The 19,946-nt window shown below is 36.4% G+C and overlaps 1 protein-coding gene across 1 annotated transcript in view; it reads right to left on the bottom strand.

Moving 5' to 3' along the window:
• LOC106058117 (uncharacterized) overlaps positions 1 to 19,946 on the bottom strand; it is a 113,419-nt gene that overhangs the window by 20,727 nt on the left and 72,746 nt on the right. The window contains exons 2-3 of the mRNA XM_056026052.1: positions 18,666 to 19,469; positions 3,725 to 3,885 (exon numbers count right to left, since the gene is read on the bottom strand). Coding sequence (XP_055882027.1) covers positions 3,725 to 3,885; positions 18,666 to 18,993 — 489 coding nt within the window. The 5' untranslated portion in view covers positions 18,994 to 19,469. The remainder of the gene's footprint in view (positions 1 to 3,724; positions 3,886 to 18,665; positions 19,470 to 19,946) is intronic.

Genomic DNA, 19,946 nt, shown 5'->3' on the forward strand with positions numbered 1-19,946 from the left:
ATTAAGTTAAATGGCTGTAAATGTGCAGTTCAACAGCGATACAAAATTAACAGCAAGCTAAACTGTAGCACAGCAGAAAAAAGAACTGACAATAGATCTACTTAAAAATAATAACACATGAATTTGTCACATGGATTTTTTTTGTCTATAGATATCTAATTACGTTGTTATTATTCTGTTCAATAAAATATTTAAAAACAAATCCATGCAGACTACAACTAACACCCTGGGTATCGATTACCGTGGCTTAATGAAAACCTGAGGCACGCGAGTTTTTAAAAGTGATCTCTTCTTGCTCATTAAAATATCGAATAGTTTCTTTATTATAGTTAGTATCGATTTCCAGACACAGCTCACTATGTCGCTGAATATCACAGTGTGACAATTCAGCAGAGAAACATTATGCTGAAATATGAATGTAGTGGAGAGCTCTTGTTTCTTGGTGGACAATTGACCAATATGTGCGTGATAAGAATACGTGTAAACATATAAATATTCAGCTTACACATTGTTATGGAATGCGTGTATTGACTGATGTAATCTGATGACTTTGACTATGATACTAGTGCATGTGTGGATTATAAATGAGGGTGAGGGTGACACACAGGGTCGGACTGGCTATCTGGGCAACAGAGCAAATGCCCGGTAGGCAGGTGCCTTAATGAGCCGATTGGGCTGCCAAATGAGCCACATTAAATGTCGGTGTCCCGTAAACATGCTTGGCCTCGCTTTATCTTTTATATAAAGATATTTACTTGTAATACTAACTACATATTCCGAAATAATAGATTCGTTTATACCCGTAAACCGTGCTTCTGTGAGTTTCAATTCTCCAAAAGATTAACAAACAACATTAGACCTATTTTTATAGTCCTATAGAAGTCGAACTAGTGTGAACATACTCGTGTGAATCTAAAACGGGCCCTGAACTTCAAAATTAGGAAATATATCTTGATGTTATGAAGTATTTATGTTTACAGCAGTCTGTAAATCCACTGTTACTAGAAGTGACTCATAGATGGCTAGATGGATTGTCCTGTCTAATATGCCTTATATAATTGGGTTGAACGGTTCGTCGCAAGATCCCATAATTTCTTCGTTGCGGATTTATTGAAAAATCACAATTATTATTTAACCAGTTAAACGTGGAACTAAATAGAATTCGGAAGGAAAAGGTAGAGAAAAAAATGAGAGATGAAAATGTAAAAATAACTTTAATCCTCTTCCGAGAGGTGCAGTCAAATGACTGATTTCCTCTCCAGTTTGGCACAAACTATTCAGGGTCATTGCTGAATCTCATGAAAACTTTCATGAAGGGACAATCACAATACCATTTACTCCTGGAGATCATGCCAGGTTAGACGACGTAGAACAACTAACCCATACCCACAATGATGCAGACTTAAACGCTCTAATTCATGGATATTCATGTGACCCTTCAACTTCGAATGTCTTTAAATGTGATCACCAAACAGTAGAGAGCAGTGTCTGGAAACACTCTGTTATTTGACGTTGACTTACCCGAGTAGACATTCACAATTGACGTAACGAATTGCTGAAAGAAATAGGACACTTGGAAAATATCGGACGATGGCTATTGTGGCGATGGTTAAATGGAGACAGTAGCAAAGAGTGATGTCTAGTAGCAAAGAGTGATGTCTTGTAGCAAAGAGTGATGTCTTGTAGCAAAGAGTGATGTCTAGTAGCAAAGAGTGATGTCTTGTAGCAAAGAGTGATGTCTAGTAGCAAAGAGTGATGTCTAGTAGCAAAGAGTGATGTCTTGTAGCAAAGAGTGATGTCTAGTAGCAAAGAGTGATGTCTAGTAGCAAAGAGTGATGTCTTGTAGCAAAGAGTGATGTCTAGTAGCAAAGAGTGATGTCTTGTAGCAAAGAGTGATGTCTAGTAGCAAAGAGTGATGTCTAGTAGCAAAGAGTGATGTCTTGTAGCAAAGAGTGATGTCTAGTAGCAAAGAGTGATGTCTAGTAGCAAAGAGTGATGTCTAGTAGCAAAGAGTGATGTCTTGTAGCAAAGAGTGATGTCTAGTAGCAAAGAGTGATGTCTTGTAGCAAAGAGTGATGTCTAGTAGCAAAGAGTGATGTCTAGTAGCAAAGAGTGATGTCTAGTAGCAAAGAGTGATGTCTTGTAGCAAAGAGTGATGTCTAGTAGCAAAGAGTGATGTCTAGTAGCAAAGAGTGATGTCTTGTAGCAAAGAGTGATGTCTAGTAGCAAAGAGTGATGTCTAGTAGCAAAGAGTGATGTCTAGTAGCAAAGAGTGATGTCTAGTAGCAAAGAATGATGTCTAGTAGCAAAGAGTGATGTCTTGTAGCAAAGAGTGATGTCTAGTAGCAAAGAGTGATGTCTAGTAGCAAAGAGTGATGTCTTGTAGCAAAGAGTGATGTCTAGTAGCAAAGAGTGATGTCTAGTAGCAAAGAGTGATGTCTTGTAGCAAAGAGTGATGTCTAGTAGCAAAGAGTGATGTCTAGTAGCAAAGAGTGATGTCTAGTAGCAAAGAGTGATGTCTAGTAGCAAAGAGTGATGTCTTGTAGCAAAGAGTGATGTCTAGTAGCAAAGAGTGATGTCTTGTAGCAAAGAGTGATGTCTTGTAGCAAAGAGTGATGTCTAGTAGCAAAGAGTGATGTCTAGTAGCAAAGAGTGATGTCTAGTAGCAAAGAGTGATGTCTAGTAGCAAAGAGTGATGTCTAGTAGCAAAGAGTGATGTCTAGTAGCAAAGAGTGATGTCTAGTAGCAAAGAGTGATGTCTAGTAGCAAAGAGTGATGTCTAGTAGCAAAGAGTGATGTCTAGTAGTAAAGAGTGATGTCTAGTAGCAAAGAGTGATGTCTAGTAGCAAAGAGTGATGTCTAGTAGCAAAGAGTGATGTCTAGTAGCAAAGAGTGATGTCTTGTAGCAAAGAGTGATGTCTAGTAGCAAAGAGTGATGTCTTGTAGCAAAGAGTGATGTCTAGTAGCAAAGAGTGATGTCTTGTAGCAAAGAGTGATGTCTTGTAGCAAAGAGTGATGTCTTGTAGCAAAGAGTGATGTCTTGTAGCAAAGAGTGATGTCTTGTAGCAAAGAGTGATGTCTTGTAGCAAAGAGTGATGTCTAGTAGCAAAGAGTGATGTCTTGTAGCAAAGAGTGATGTCTAGTAGCAAAGAGTGATGTCTAGTAGCAAAGAGTGATGTCTAGTAGCAAAGAGTGATGTCTTGTAGCAAAGAGTGATGTCTTGTAGCAAAGAGTGATGTCTAGTAGCAAAGAGTGATGTCTTGTAGCAAAGAGTGATGTCTAGTAGCAAAGAGTGATGTCTAGTAGCAAAGAGTGATGTCTAGTAGCAAAGAGTGATGTCTTGTAGCAAAGAGTGATGTCTTGTAGCAAAGAGTGATGTCTAGTAGCAAAGAGTGATGTCTAGTAGCAAAGAGTGATGTCTTGTAGCAAAGAGTGATGTCTTGTAATAACTGTCCCAAATGATGTTGATGAATTGAGGACACACTTTATTAAGGGGAAGGGGGTGTGGAAATCATCAGCTAGACTTTTGAATTCGTTCTTGCAACAGACCAATATCTCCACATTCAAGGGATATGTATACTCGCTAACAGATAGTTATGTCCACTACATTTTTGTTGTATTTCCCCAGCGCATTGATATTGGAAGTTGTACTTTTGACCAATTTAAAGAAAATGAGATAAAGAGAATCTTATTAAGGACGACCAACGTAAACTAAAATACAAACCTTGATGATCTGTTCCACAAAGACCACGGCGTAAAACCCTGACATGACCAGAAGCTCCGGAACCGCGTATGTAGTGTTGGAGCCCATATTCTTCATTACAGAGTCCATCTTGACCCTGGTGTCCGGCATCAGGTGGAGGAAACATGTGGCTAGATAAATGCCTGGGGAAGAAAGAAATACACAAAATGTAAGAAAGAGTTTTGATGAAGGTTTTAACTAAACGAATTGTTTCTGTGTTTAATTGATGTTGTGATGTTGTGATGTGTAATATAGTAAAGATGTGGGATGTAGTGATTACGTGTGATGTTGTGATGTGTAATGAATGGTGGTGTAGGGATCTATGATGTATTGATGATTTTTTGATGTAGCCATTTGTAATGTATTGATGATGTTTTGGTGTAATTAGGTTTGATGTATTTTTGGCGTGTAGTGTAGTGATGACATGTGATGTAGTGACGCGTAACGTGGTGATGATTTGTGATGTAGTAATGTGTAATGCAGTGGTGATGTGGTCATGTTAGATGTGTGATGTAATCATGTTAGATTTGTGATGTAGTAATGTGTCATGCAGTGATGATGTGGTCATGTTAGATGTGTGATGTAGTCATGTTAGATGTGTGATGTAGTATTGTATTCAAGCAGTCATATAATCAGAGAAAAAAGCATGCTATAATAAGACGAAAAAAAAAATGTGTAATTGAAAAAAAACACACAACTTTTCGACATTCAGAAATTGAGTTATTAAATTTTAAAATGACGAGTATATATTCTTTAAAAAAAAAACTATTAGAAACATTCTTGAGGAATATTTGTAACATTTCTTTTTAAAAAGATGTTTACATTAATATTTGTACGTGTATTAAATTCTAGCATGGAACCAAACTTTAAGAGAACCTTGCCAGAGGCGGCGGCTTGAGTGGGAAGAAAATTCACATACTTCATAAAAGATTTTTATGACCTAACGAACAATAAAAGTGAAACAACATTCATCTGTTTTTCTAGCTAACTGTTAACGAAGATAGCGTGAGGCCAATACAACGACCTAACTTTGCCTAACAAATACAGATTAGGATTGGGAGGGTCATGTACATTTTAATAATGCAAGTAAAAAAGGAAATGTAAAGAATAACTTTTAGACCTAGCTCAGAGAAAATCTCAATACAAAAGAAATTCCCCAAACCAATGTTTACATTTTGTGAGTATTCCATAGTTGTGTTCAGCAAGGAAGGAGGCATGTAGTATACAAGTAATGACAGATGATACAAGTAGTGACAGATGATACAAGTAATGACAGATGATACAAGTAATAACAGATGATACAAGTAATGACAGATTATACAAGTAATGACAGATTATACAAGTAATTACAGATGATTATACAAGTAATGACAGATTATACAAGTAATGACAGATGATACAAGTAATGACAGATTATACGAGTAGTGACAGATTATACGAGTAATGACAGATGATACAAGTAATGACAGATTATACGAGTAGTGACAGATTATACGAGTAATGACAGATTATACAAGTAATGACAGATTATACAAGTAATGACAGATGATTATACAAGTAATGACAGATTATACAAGTAATTACAGATTATACGAGTAATGACAGATGATACAAGTAATGAAAGATTATACGAGTAATGACAGATTATACGAGTAATGACAGATGATTATACAAGTAATGACATATTAAACTATAAAGATGAAAGACAAAAGCCAATGGTTTACAATGAAACAGAACAACAACAAAATGAACAAATCCAAGATTGAGATCAAACTTTTTACAAATAATTCCTGACGACTCTTTGATCATTGGGTCTTGAGAGATTTTGTTTCTTCTCCAGATAAAAACAATGACATTTTATTTGTTATTTAAAAGTTCAATGGCTTAAATAAAATAAAGTTTTAATTTGAGGCACAAGTCTGATTTAAACAATTCTCCGACATTTTTTCCCCATCTATTATACTGTTAAGTCTGACCTAATTCTAATTTAATTGTCTGTTGTGCCGTATTGTTCAACAAACAGAAAAGTCTGGTCAATGACATTGAATCTCAGATGCAGGAAATGTCATTTATTTTTTCCCTGGTCTGTCATGCTGAATATATTATTTAATATATATAATAATTTAATATATAATAATAATATATATTATTTAAGCTACATGTACTTACATTTCAACAGTAGCAAAAAATCATTTAATTGGAGTTTCTTGCCATATCATTGATAACATACCTGCACAGGTTGTTTTATTTTTCATCAAAATATATTTTATAAAAAAAAAGTCCAATGTATTGCGAACTGGTTCGTTCCATTACAATATTAATTTAAATCTAATTGACATTTTCAGAAAGAAATATACAAAGTTAGATTGTTTATATTGAAGAGAAAATAAAGAAATATTATTTTAAAAGAGTTTATCTTTACAATAAGCACACAATAAGCACACAGTAAGCACACAATAAGCACACAATAAGCACACAGTAAGCACACAATAAGCACACAGTAAGCACACAATAAGCACACAGTAAGCACACAATAAGCACACAATAAACACACAATAAGCACACAGTAAGCACACAATAAGCACACAGTAAGCACACAATAAGCACACAATAAGCACACAGTAAGCACACAATAAGCACACAATAAGCACACAGTAAGCACACAATAAGCACACAGTAAGCACACAATAAGCACACAATAAGCACACAGTAAGCACACAATAAGCACACAGTAAGCACACAATAAGCACACAATAAGCACACAATAAGCACACAGTAAGCACACAATAAGCACACAATAAGCACACAGTAAGCACACAATAAGCACACAATAAGCACACAGTAAGCACACAATAAGCACACAATAAGCACACAGTAAGCACACAATAAGCACACAGTAAGCACACAATAAGCACACAGTAAGCACACAGTAAGCACACAATAAGCACACAGTAAGCACACAGTAAGCACACAATAAGCACACAATAAGCACCTGTTGAAAGATTTATCCGGCTCAAGACCTGGCACCTATAGTTTCTACACCTACAAACATAATCAAGTGATATACCGGATAATCTACACTTGGTGGCGTGATGTGACATTATCAGTAGCAGGTGCCAAACTAATTAGAATAAATTATAGCAACACAATTGTTGGATAACATTTTTAGACAGTTTTACAGTCTGGTCCCCTGCTGGTTTAATAATGAGGCATATACATTCTAATAGTCACATATAGTGTATCAGTCAACACTTAACAAAACATTTCATCAAATACAAGTCAACAGAAAGATGTCATTTTTCTTGCGATACCTCCCATGGTGTACAATGAAGAAAAAAAAAACAACTTGCTATCAGATTTGATGTTAAAATTCTTAACTTTCTGTAACCACGCCAGACAGACTAAGAAATTGCCATCTATAAGGTGCAGCTGTTAGTGTAAAATAAATCATTAGAAGACTCTCTTTCACCTGTTGGTTACTTTTTGATTCAACGCGGCTAGTTCACAATAAGCAGTTCTGCAGGTGAAGGAGTATTAAAAATTAAATGTCCAAACGTATCGATGACTCTAAAAACTGTGACAGTGTGACCGTGAAGCAAATCGCAAACAAATATAACGTATGTCTAAATATAGATGTATGTTTAAATATAGATGTATGTTTAAATATAGATATATGTCAAAATATAGATGCATGTCTAAATACAGATGTATGTCTCAATGTAGATGTGTGTCAAAATATGAATGTATATCAAAATACAATTGTGTATCATTAAATCTAACAAAGAAAAAAAAGCTATATAGGTAAAATGTTTATAAACTTTTCTAAAACTTTCAATTTTTAAACAAACAAAAATTATTAGACACAATGATAATATTAATAACAACGTTATACGTTAATTTGGAAGATGTAGTTTTTATTCCTTTTTTTCCCCCTCTAAATGTAAAACTTTGTTTTAGAAAAACATTTACTCAAGTCAAAATGCGAATATTCGTTTGTTATAAATTTTGAGTTATAAATTATTTTAGTCAAACAATCAATTATGCAAATTACGTACCACTTTCGCACCATCACTGCGTCTTAAATTATTTATTTATTTTTAAAGAAAGGTAGAACGTTTGCCTTCAGTTGAAAGCGAAAAATCGAAACTTTTTTTTTACAAGAAAAAGGAAGTGCTATTGTTGAGACAACGCCCACATTTTTATCCCATCTACGACTTCCGGTTCTCTGGTAAAGAAAAACGTTTTGGTTCAACGACTTTTGTTTCCTGAGAACACTAACCCTACACGCTGACTTTTTTTGTTTTACTTCCAAGATCACTTTCAGGTGGAATAGAAGAGAACATTATGAACACTCAGTGGCAGGAGCTTGTCGGTAACTCCCCTTTACCTGATCAAGTGCTTGTAGTGCCGGTAAAACTTCAGTTTTTGTTCCAGTCTTTACCTCCCTTGTATTTGATGCTTCTGACCTCAGTTATTAGTGCAATGTTTATGGAAGCAAGAGAAAGGTAATTGTTTTTATTCCAAGTCATGTGGACCTGTTCCATTATGGTCCGCTGATTGGAATTTAATAGAACATAATTCATTTCTACACCTGGTATGAGTTACCTAGAGTAGTGTTTCCCAAAGTGGGGTACTCGTACCTTCAGGGGTACGGGAAGAGTTTGGAAGGGGTACGCGTTGCACCTCATTAACTATGCTGATTTTTTAACAAAACATTCATTAATTATGTACTGTCAATAAATTAAACTGTGGTTGGTGGGGGGGGGGGGTACCCAGCATTACGAAAATTATAAAAGGGTACAAATAGGACAAAAGGTTACCAAACAATTGAAACAGACTCAGATACTATTGATTTCTTCTTTAATGGCTAAAAACAAATCACATCGTTAGTTAACCTAAGAATCTATTATTAATTAATTGAATGTTATTAGAAAAATTGTTATTTAGGTTTATCTGTAGTCTGCAGCTCTCTACATGTTTATTATTGATGTGCAGTGCAGAGCCTACCTCTTTCTCTTCAATACATAACAAGTTAGGAAACAAAACAATTAAAATATAAACAAATCTTTCTAAAAATAAAAGCTTATATTGAGTGAAATGACATCAATTATTTTTTAATCAGTCATATAATTAATTTTAAATAGATCTAGACCAGCGATAGGAAATATTTGTATTAAGTGTTTTTTTTTAATACCGCAACTGCTCTCAGAATTGTCAGTAACACTAAAGTCCAATCATTTTTGTGGACCAGTGAAGGGAGATGGAAGAAGCATCTTGCTGCCTTTTCAAAAGCAATTTTTTAAAAAGTGTTGAGTCTGAATTCTCAAGCCTCCATAATTGAAAACCGACATGCTAGACACTGAGTTATATAAGTACTTATAACAAGGTTACAAAAGACAGTTTGTGTGGAAACACAAACTCAAAATCGGCCCCCGAAGTGGTCCACCCAGGCAGGATTCAATATTTTCAGAAAAAACATCAGAATGAAATTATATCAAAGACAAAATGAGAGATAAGAATGGAGAAAGAAGGTTAACAGATCTTGTGTAGTGCCCCAACGGTTCAACAGATCAAAGGATAGATGAAAGTGAATTTAAAGTTAGATGTGAACCTGGCCTAACTAGTTCCCCTTTCAGACCTTGTGGTATAAAGTTCATCTGTTTTTGTGGCCTACGGTTAACGAGGGTGTCATGTAGCCAGCACAACAACCAACCGCCTTTACTTTTCCCCAACTAATGTCGGGTACCCATTAGAGCTGAGTGGACTCAGAGGCGCCCAAGGATTCCAAAGTTAAAAATCCCAGTCTACACCAGGATTCGAACCCGGGACACCGCTCAGCCACCGCGCCTGGCCTAACTGATTGTCTTATAATTGATGTAATTTTTTGAAAAGGCTCAATCTCTTTTTTTTTTATTTTTTATTTTTTTTTAAAGGAAACCTCAGAATTTGCGCTATTCAGTTTTAGCTTTATCATCATAGGAATCCTTGGGCCTTAGGCCTCTTTTCTTTCCCTCTTTTTTGGGCTTTATGTGCCTCTTTTATGGGCCATCTTGCCTCTTTTGTGGGCTTTTTTTTTTTAATATGTTTTTATTTGTAAGTCATCATAATTCACAAGTATTAAATCATAAACAATTGAAAAGTGATTAACCTAAAAATATAATAATAGTAATAGAAATATTATTTAATATCAAAGACATACTACCTAACCAATGAAACCCCTAAACAGACCCTCATAGCTACTGCCATTAAACAAATGGCAGGAAAATAATATTTATAAGATTACTATTCGTTTTAAATTAGGTCTAACTTATAATGCATACTAATTAGCTTTTTCTCTTGAAAAAAATACTTGCATAACTGACTTTAAAAATTAGATTTTTCGCTTTCAGAAAAAAAAAAGTAGCCGTTGCATCAGAACTTTGAATGGTCTAAAATATTGTGAAGTCGGATTTTCACTATCTTTTCTAGTTTACGAGATCTTAACGGGACAGACGGACATACATTTCACACAAAACTAATAGCGTCTTTTCCCCTTTCGGGGGCCACTAAAAAAAAGAAGATTATGTTAGTTTCAACTTTTTAGCCAACAACCTAATTCTCTTCACAAGGTTTATCTCCCCAAACGTAGTACTGTCTCTATATAAAATATAATTAATTAATTACGATAATGGATCAAATAATTTGGTCAATTTTCGTATTGATTCGTGTGATGTCAGGGGCAATGAATAATTCTTCTAAGTTTCAATTTAATCTGAGAATTAAAAGTGGTAGAAATAACGTGTACAAAATTTGTACCAGAGTTACAAGATTTGTACCAGAGTTACAAGATTTGTACCAGACAGAGTTAAAAGATTTGTACCAGACAGAGTTACAAGATTTGTAACACACAGACAGAATTATAAGATTTGTAACACACAGACAGAATTATAATATTTGTACCACACAGACAGAATTATAAGATTTGTAAAACACAGACAGAATTATAAGATTTGTACCACACAGAGTTATAAGTTTGGTTCAAACATTTTTTTACATACTTTGTCTGGAATTTGTACATGATGCTTATTAAGCAGGAATATCGAGTAAATTTATAGCACTGATTCACGGTCCGGAGATAGCTCACGTGCCTTAGTTTGGCATTGAATCTGGTCAGAGAGTTTATGAGAATGCTAAAAATTTGGATAGCCATCGGATCAGTGAAAAAAAAAAAAAAAAAAAAACAACCTACAATACTTTTTTTTACACTAAATTTCCACTTTTGTATTTTTACATTATTTAAACAAGAATTCTATGTGCATATTTGCGTTTTTATATAGGGCGATCCGATGAAGGTCAAATCTGCTTAGCTCATTAAGAGAAGGTATCAAATGTCAATGTGAAATATTTTGTAAATATACATCAGGCTCTACTTTTATCGAAGGTAAATCAACTCAACCATGGTTTATGTCTGCAGATCAGAAAGTTATAGCCCTGTTACTGGCACGCAGTGAGTTTTTCCAGTGTGTTTGATAAGAAGACTTCTGGATGAAGACTGAGCAATGGTGTCCACAACTTAAAATAGCAAAGGGGGATAAGATGAGAAATGTTTGAGAGAAAACACTTGATTAGTAAATAAACTTCGGGTTGGAAAACAAAAACAATAAAAAGGTTTGAAATGTAGAGAACAAATAAGGAAAAACCAAAAAAAAACATATATAAAAAAACAAACTTAGACGAAGTGTAACTGAATCCATTAAATTGGATCAGTCATCATTAAATTTGTAATAGATCTAGACCAACAACAAGAAATATGTACAATTGGGAATATATTTATTGTCATACAAATTATTTATACTCAGCGCAACTATATACTTCTAGCTTTCTCCCTGTGATCCCAACATTTATTTGGACCAGTTGGGGAAATTGGAGGGAGGGTGAAAAAGAAAGGGGAGGTCTGAGTGAACTTTGCAGTATTTTTAAAAGCATTTATAAAAAAAAAGGGGGGAGGGGAACGATCGAGATTCGAAATCATGGCATCAAGCCTCCTCGAGCTGACATGCTAGCCATTCAGCTAGTAAGATTGCTAAGAAAGTAGAAAATTGTATAGTTATCTATTGCTTGTTTCAAACTTAATTTAAAGCGACGACCTATAAATAAGACTGATTCAGCTAATACCAGAATTTCAATCAAGTACAATTTATGTCCTTAATAGAAACACCAAAGAAAATAATTAATTATCAATATTTAGTTAACTAATCGGTTAATTTTTAAATTGATTTTTTATGTTGTCAAGTAAAAGAAACAATTCTGCAAAATTTCAGCTTGATCCGAGATTGGGTGTTGGAGAAATAGCGTGCACAAACCTTGTATTAGACACCAGACAGACAGACAGACAGACAGAGTGAGCAGATATAAGCTTTGTAAATAGGAGCACACCCAATTACTTTGTTATATCATTGTGGACATGTGGCTTTGTCAGGGGCGGACTGGCCAAATTGGCATTCCAGAAAATGCTCTGTGGGCCGGCAAAGAATGGACCGGTGGGTTCCCCCCCCCCTTTCCAAATGGGCTGTAAATGATTTCATATATTTCCACTTCATGTTGATGGCTACTGATGAAGACGTTCTTTGAGAAACTCCTATGACACGCAATATGTGTGCAGATAGTATTTCCGCCCTGGGTTAAGTTACTATCGGAGTTACTAGTGAAACATAGGTTTTCACTATTCTTTTTTTTTTATTAATCACATTGAATCTCCACTATAGATTAGCTGCTGTATATTATATATATATATAGTTCGTCCCTCGTGTTTCGATGATGACCACTTTTATCAACAAGGAGGCTAAGGACTTTGCACTGGATGAAGGCACAAAATGTTTTAGGCGGTCTACATTATTGAGAGATGTTTAATGGTTCATGACACTATTATCATGGAAATGACTCGCTGTAACTTGATTTTCCATGGTATCCACAATGATGGAAAACGTTTTGAGAAACCCCAGCAAGACCTTTAGGTTGGGGGGAGTCAAGATCTATCTAGGTGGGCAAATATTTATAAGGCCTAAATGTTATAATAAAAAAATATAATGACCAGATACTCACGCTAACGATCCGTTAGGTCCCGGGGGTGGGAACTTAGATTTGAAACTCAGGAGGGTTATAGTTATTTAATTTAGCGAGGTCACTGCCGAGTCTAAATAAAACTTGCTTAATGTACCTGGCATGTAAAAGTGCGAGCTACAAACAAAATCAACAAATATCAAATACTTTTATGTTCCTCTTTGAAATAAAATTTTCTTCTTTTTATTTGAAGATACATGGGAAGAAAATGTTTCCATTGCCCTGGTGTAAAACAAAACAAACAATTTGTTGTCTGCTTTCTTTTTTTTATCGGCCATCTCTAATGAAATGGAGTGCACACAATGAAGAGAGGCTTTATGGGTAATTAGAGAACGCTTAGATTTAAAGTTTTCCATCACAAGAGATTCAGTTGATGGAAAGAAACAGTTGTTTTCCTACTGATGTTTCCTCACTGAGTCTACTCATAAAATAACGCACAAGATTTCTAAATACTTGCAGATGTGGTATAGGTGTTTCTTTTTTCTTTCTGCTTTTATTATTTACAACGAAAGAAAAAAGAAAGAAATATCAAATCTCTGGATTTTCTTTGATTTTATGACGTCATTGTAGCACACCCCAAGAAAAAAGATTATAAGATTTTAGAGTGAAATTCTATGACAATTGGATCAATCAAATTTCATACCAAAATTTAAAGTAAAAAATATTATAATGAAACTCCAATGAAATGATCAGTTACTTCAGTTAACATGGCCTTTAGATCTGAGGAGAGGAGCTAGCTCCGAAACTCACGAGAGCTGGAATGGCTTAAATTGTGGGTTCTAAAAAGGGTTAGGGTTGAAATTAGAACGAGGATTCGTAATTTCTAAACATTGTACATAGTGTTATGGTCTTTGTGCGAACAAAGTTAAAATGGCCACATTAAGGATCAAGACATCTATGTGTAGTCACTCAATGAAATGGCCCCATCAAGACATCTATGTGTAGTCACTCAATGAAATGGCCCCATCAAGACATCTATGTGTAGTCACTCAATGAAATGGCCCCATCAAGACATCTATGTGTAGTCACTCAATGAAATGGCCCCATCAAGACATCTGTGTGTAGTCACTCAATGAAATGGCCACATTAAGGATCAAGACATCTATGTGTAGTCACTCAATGAAATGGCCACATTAAGGATCAAGACATCTATGTGTAGTCACTCAATGAAATGGCCCCATCAAGACATCTGTGTGTAGTCACTCAATGAAATGGCCCCATCAAGACATTTGTGTGTAGTCACTCAATGAAATGGCCCCATTAAGGATCAAGATATCTGTGTGTAGTCACTCAATGAAATGGCCACATTAAGGATCAAGACATCTATGTGTAGTCACTCAATGAAATGGCCCCATCAAGACATCTGTGTGTAGTCACTCAATGAAATGGCCACATTAAGGATCAAGACATCTGTGTGTAGTGACTCAATGAAATGGCCCCATCAAGACATCTATGTGTAGTCACTCAATGAAATGGCCCCATCAAGACATCTATGTGTAGTCACTCAATGAAATGGCCCCATCAAGACATCTATGTGTAGTCACTCAATGAAATGGCCCCATCAAGACATCAATGTGTAGTCACTCAATGAAATGGCCCCATCAAGACATCTATGTGTAGTCACTCAATGAAATGGCCCCATCAAGACATCTATGTGTAGTCACTCAATGAAATGGCCCCATCAAGACATCTATGTGTAGTCACTCAATGAAATGGCCCCATCAGGACATCTGTGTGTAGTCACTCAATGAAATGGCCCCATCAAGACATCTATGTGTAGTCACTCAATGAAATGGCCCCATCAAGACATCTATGTGTAGTCACTCAATGAAATGGCCCCATCAAGACATCTATGTGTAATCACTCAATGAAATGGCCCCATCAAGACATCTATGTGTAGTCACTCAATGAAATGGCCCCATCAAGACATCTGTGTGTAGTCACTCAATGAAATGGCCCCATCAGGACATCTGTGTGTAGTCACTCAATGAAATGGCCCCATCAAGACATCTATGTGTAGTCACTCAATGAGATGGCCCCATCAAGACATCTATGTGTAATCACTCAATGAAATGGCCCCATCAAGACATCTATGTGTAGTCACTCAATGAAATGGCCCCATCAGGACATCTGTGTGTAGTCACTCAATGAAATGGCCCCATCAAGACATCTATGTGTAGTCACTCAATGAAATGGCCCCATCAAGACATCTATGTGTAGTCACTCAATGAAATGGCCCCATCAAGACATCTGTGTGTAGTCACTCAATGAAATGGCCCCATCAAGACATCTGTGTGTAGTCACTCAATGAAATGGCCCCATCAAGACATCTTTGTGTAGTCACTCAATGAAATGGCCCCATCAGGACATCTGTGTGTAGTCACTCAATGAAATGGCCCCATCAAGACATCTGTGTGTAGTCACTCAATGAACTCTTTATGTTGTATCTGTTCTATTTATGTGAATGTTGGTTTTGTATGAGAAAAAAAAAGAGTCCTTGTAATCACAACAAATTTCCAAAAAGGATCCCTAAAGCAGTCTTAGGCTTAGTCTCAACTTATGTGCGTAAAAAAAAAAAAGAATTCTATGTCAAGAGAACGTTAATCCTGTCATTTTGATCTCCGGCTAAACTGGTTAATGAACTTGTTCAGTTCACTTTGAGGAATAATGTTAACACTGAGAGACAGCTTCCCAATAAAATGGAAGTATTCTGTATTGACCGGAGATTACAGCCATTGGTATTATAGACTCCGATACACTTGTATTCAGTCCAACTTCATCACATTCTATCGCAGCCTCGTGTCAGTCGCATGCCACGGGAATGTCATAAAACTCAAATAAATTAACTCCCCGGTTGTAAAGGATTGTCATAGATCCGCGCAAGTTGAAAGGGAAATTATGAAAAGTAAAAAAGAAAAAAAAAACTAGTTGCTTGCCAGAATGTCAAAATGAGCAGGAGAGAAACTCAGAAAGAACTCCCATCAGTCCGTGACCAGAGTTTCCGGTCTTGAGAGCTCAGCCCGTGCTTGGCTTGGGGAATTAATTGTTAGTTGATTGATTGGGCCGCTTCACGCCTGATTGATTGCATCCCTCAAAGAACCGCTGAGCTGTTTAATTAATGCTATTGGGAATAAGCTTTTCAAGCCTCCGTCCGGAATCCGCTTTCCGCCAGTATTTCCTACCTCCCCCATTTTAATCCTGCCCCCCCCCCCCATTTTTTGTTCAGCTTGTATTCAAAATTCAGCATATCAATAAACGTTAGAATCGCCTGGAGGTGCTTACTTCAACAGTGTAGAACTTTATCGAACTTGTCGGTAGTACAGTCAATTATTGATACATTTGGTGTTACAGGGTGCTGCAGGACCCACAGAACAATGTTGTGATTACAGTAAGTATAAAAAAAAAACAAAAGAAAAAAACTGTTGTGCATGAATTTTGACAAAGTGAACGCCTAATAAGTTACGATTACCAAATATTTGTTTTAAAGTGTTATGCATAGGAGTAAAAAAAAAGGCTTGTTGAAGAAACAAGAGATCTGATTCCTTACTTTTTAATATTTCTAAGTATTAAAGAAAACTGCAATGATGCGTTTAACAAGATAACAAACACAATTTTAAATCCTAAAAAAAAAACAAAAAAAAACACTTATCTAAAGGGGAAGAACTCCGCCCTTAAAACTACATTTACCAATAATGTACAAGTTATTCCCTTATTCGATATCAAACAAAATAATTAATTACCAATAATTAATTGACTAATTTTTATGGCTGATAATCAATGTGATAAAGAAAACATAGTGTCTCGTGAACTATGTACCTATTAAGACCGAATGTAGCCCGAGGACCTCAATTTGAGCACAGTTTCTAGAAAGTTATAAAGTGTGTACAGGCTATGGCATAGTTCTATAACATTAATAATCGACATCGAACATGTATTTATATTAAATCTTTGTACACAATACTGTTACGTATTTCTGAATCTTCTGGCTAGATGTACTAGTAGGAAAACAAATAAAAACACTGCAAAGAACTTGACGACTAAACTTTCAGTTTCATATAACTTTAATGACTATTAACTCTAACAATTCGTTACTGTAACATGTAGCGTAGAAGACTGTACAATATCTGTCAGTTTACAGTTAGCTATACTTCGTTGCAATTCATCTCTTCACTTCGTTGCAATTCATCTCTTCTCAACTTGCACCGAGTCGTATTCCACAGAACAGACCAACGACACACTTCCCAGTGTCGCTCCAGGTCTCCCAAAGCTGAACCAAGTCGTCCTCAAGTCTATCGAATCAGAGCCGCACACGTCTTACATCGACTGTATCGACTGTAACGGCTAAAGTCCACTGTAGTTCGCTGTATAGACTTTAAAGACAGTAGTCCACTCCAGTTAACTCTACCCTAGTTAACTTGCATCGAGTCGTACACATTTCTCTTCCACTAGGGCCGCACACGTCTTACATCGTCTGTATCGACTGTAACGGCTCACTCACGACTCCATACGACTCCATACGACTGACTTTCACATTAACTTTCAGGCTTATATAGAGTCCCTAATCGCTTCTCTTAAGTTGCACAAACACTCCTAGTATCCTCTGGAATAACATGTCAGGAAACGTCACATCCTGTCTTTATTTATACATGTAGATTCCAGAAAACACTCGCTGCAGTGTCATCAAGTCGGGGTCACACGTAGTGACCTTTATCTGTCACTGTTCATTAGTAACTGTCCCCCTACTTAGATCTGTTCGTCCCCTGGAACAACACGTGAGGACACGTCACATCCTGTCTCTGTTTATACATGTACATTCCAGGGAACACCCGCTGCTGTGTTATCTCGTCGGGGTCACACGTTAACCTCTTCATGTCACTGGTCATTTGTAACAAAACAATGATTACATCCACCAAGCTTTCCAAAAGTCAAATACCTACATTATTTTTTGGGGGTACTAAATATATTGTCATTAAAAGTGTTTGTTTGTTGCTGTTGTTTCTGAGATAATATAGTGCGAGCAATGTAAAAAGCATTTTTACAAATCCACAAACTATATTTAATTAGACAAGAATACACTTGCAAAATACACAGATATGGAGTAAAAAAAAAAACACAGCAATTGAAACTTTGACTACGATTCTTAATTTTCACTGTAAAGTTTCGTTTTCCTTTCTAGTAAAAGCTCCAATCTCAGTTCTATTCAGTTTTTTTCAGAAAACAAAAACTATGGTCACTCAGGTGTATGTGAATGAATAATGATAATCTGGGGACTTGAATGACGTCATTAGGTTTAAAGACTGGTTCTGAGAAACACAATTGTCTTGCACATGCTCTTACTTGTATTTGTATTATGTATTTGTTGTATTAGCTCAGAGAGGGCATTTCATGTGTGTGTGTGTGTATGTTTATTTATACTTGCATCATATTGCTATTGTTATGGTAGCTAGGCTGAGATGGACAACAGTAGTCAAACTGAACTTCCATAATAATTGGCATATCTTTTGTCTTATCTTATCTTATTAACAAATGATCAACTCACACGCACTTTTAACTAAGAGTCAAGACAGAGTAACAAAGACAAACGATCGTTACGTTGCAATAAAATGTATTTATCAGATCTCTCTCGCCTAAGTAGGGCAAGAAAGGGTCGACCTTACTTTTTTCTTTCAACCAAGTCCCTACATCAGCTATACAAGGGTACAGGAGATCTATTTATCGGTATTAAATTAAATAATAATTTTGTTTCCTTTTTGGTGAGGTTTAAATAGATCAATAGGTTATAGTTATTGTCGAAAGACTATATATCAAATCAAGAAAGACCTACCTCCAGAAAAAAGCCTCAGGCCACACAAGAAGTAGTCCACACTGTTCCTGCCCCGCGTAAAAAGGTGAGGCGTGTGGATGAGCAGCCTCAGAGGCAGCAGCCCGCACAGGACTGACAGGATGGTCAGTATGAGGAGACAGATGATCTTGGCCACCACCACGTCCATCGCCTCTCTCCGCATGGACTCGCTGACGGTCGCCACTGCCACCGCCGAGGGCGCTGTAGCGGAAGACGTAGCTGCTGCCGAGAGCGAGCTGGTGCTGATGGCGGCTATGGTGCTGCTGGAGGTGTTCGCGTGGAGAACAAATTTAGTGACAATGTAAGACATGAGGCCTCCTTGTGTTCACGTCTCTGGAGGCTGTGAAATGACTTGACATTGCCAGCGTTATTTTGAAACAGATTTCAGAGTTCACTGCTGTTCATCAATTCATTGAAAACAACAAACTCCAAGAAAAATCCATTCATAGAGCTAAACTATAATATTACTCTACAAATAATGTCAATCAAATTCATTTAAATCACTGCAATGAACGCTGATTTCACATGTCAAATTGAGTGGCTAGTTGTTCAAATAGATTTACAAGCTCCCAATTCGATTTGAAATTCAAATCACCATAAGCCCATTAGTCCTTCGGGGGGAGGGGGGAAGTTGACTGTCATTAATCCTCGAAACGTTTTCAAGAACGTCCTTGGTCTGATGTCAGCGTGACATGTTGCAATGAGGAGGTAATCACAGGTCAACGAGATATGGAGGCTGTACTCCAGAACTGACAAAAGACAATGCCTTCATGATGTCTTCTATTTCTGAAACAAACAATAGAAAAAAAAAGAGATTTTAAAAAATTATTATATAACTAGAAAAATATATAAATATATAAAAGAAAATCGTTAATAGGAATGAAAGAAAAAGGGAAAAAAAAGGGGGAGGGGGGAGAAGTCGGTGTCTCATGTTGGTCAGGGAAGGTAATCCAAAGGACAGTACATTGAGTAGTAGTAGAAGTAGAAGTAGTAGTAATCGTAGTAGGTTGTAAGTTGTAGGTACTGGAACAAAAATAAGGTGTTGAGAAGATCTAGTCCTTCCTTTTCAAAGCGAAAAAAAAAAGACAAGAGCTCCACGTTCATACGTAGCAAGTGCAAGTGTATTCAGCAGATCACAAGACAGAAAGTGGCTTTCCTAATTGTCGAAGCTGTTTTCAGCAAAGCGAGACTAGGAAGGATGGGACACCTTAAGGAAGTCACGGTATCTCATTGTCCACCTTCATTTCGTAGCTGAAGAATGCA

The sequence above is a fragment of the Biomphalaria glabrata genome, chromosome 1, assembly GCF_947242115.1.
Source record: "Biomphalaria glabrata chromosome 1, xgBioGlab47.1, whole genome shotgun sequence".
NCBI lineage: Eukaryota > Metazoa > Mollusca > Gastropoda > Planorbidae > Biomphalaria > Biomphalaria glabrata.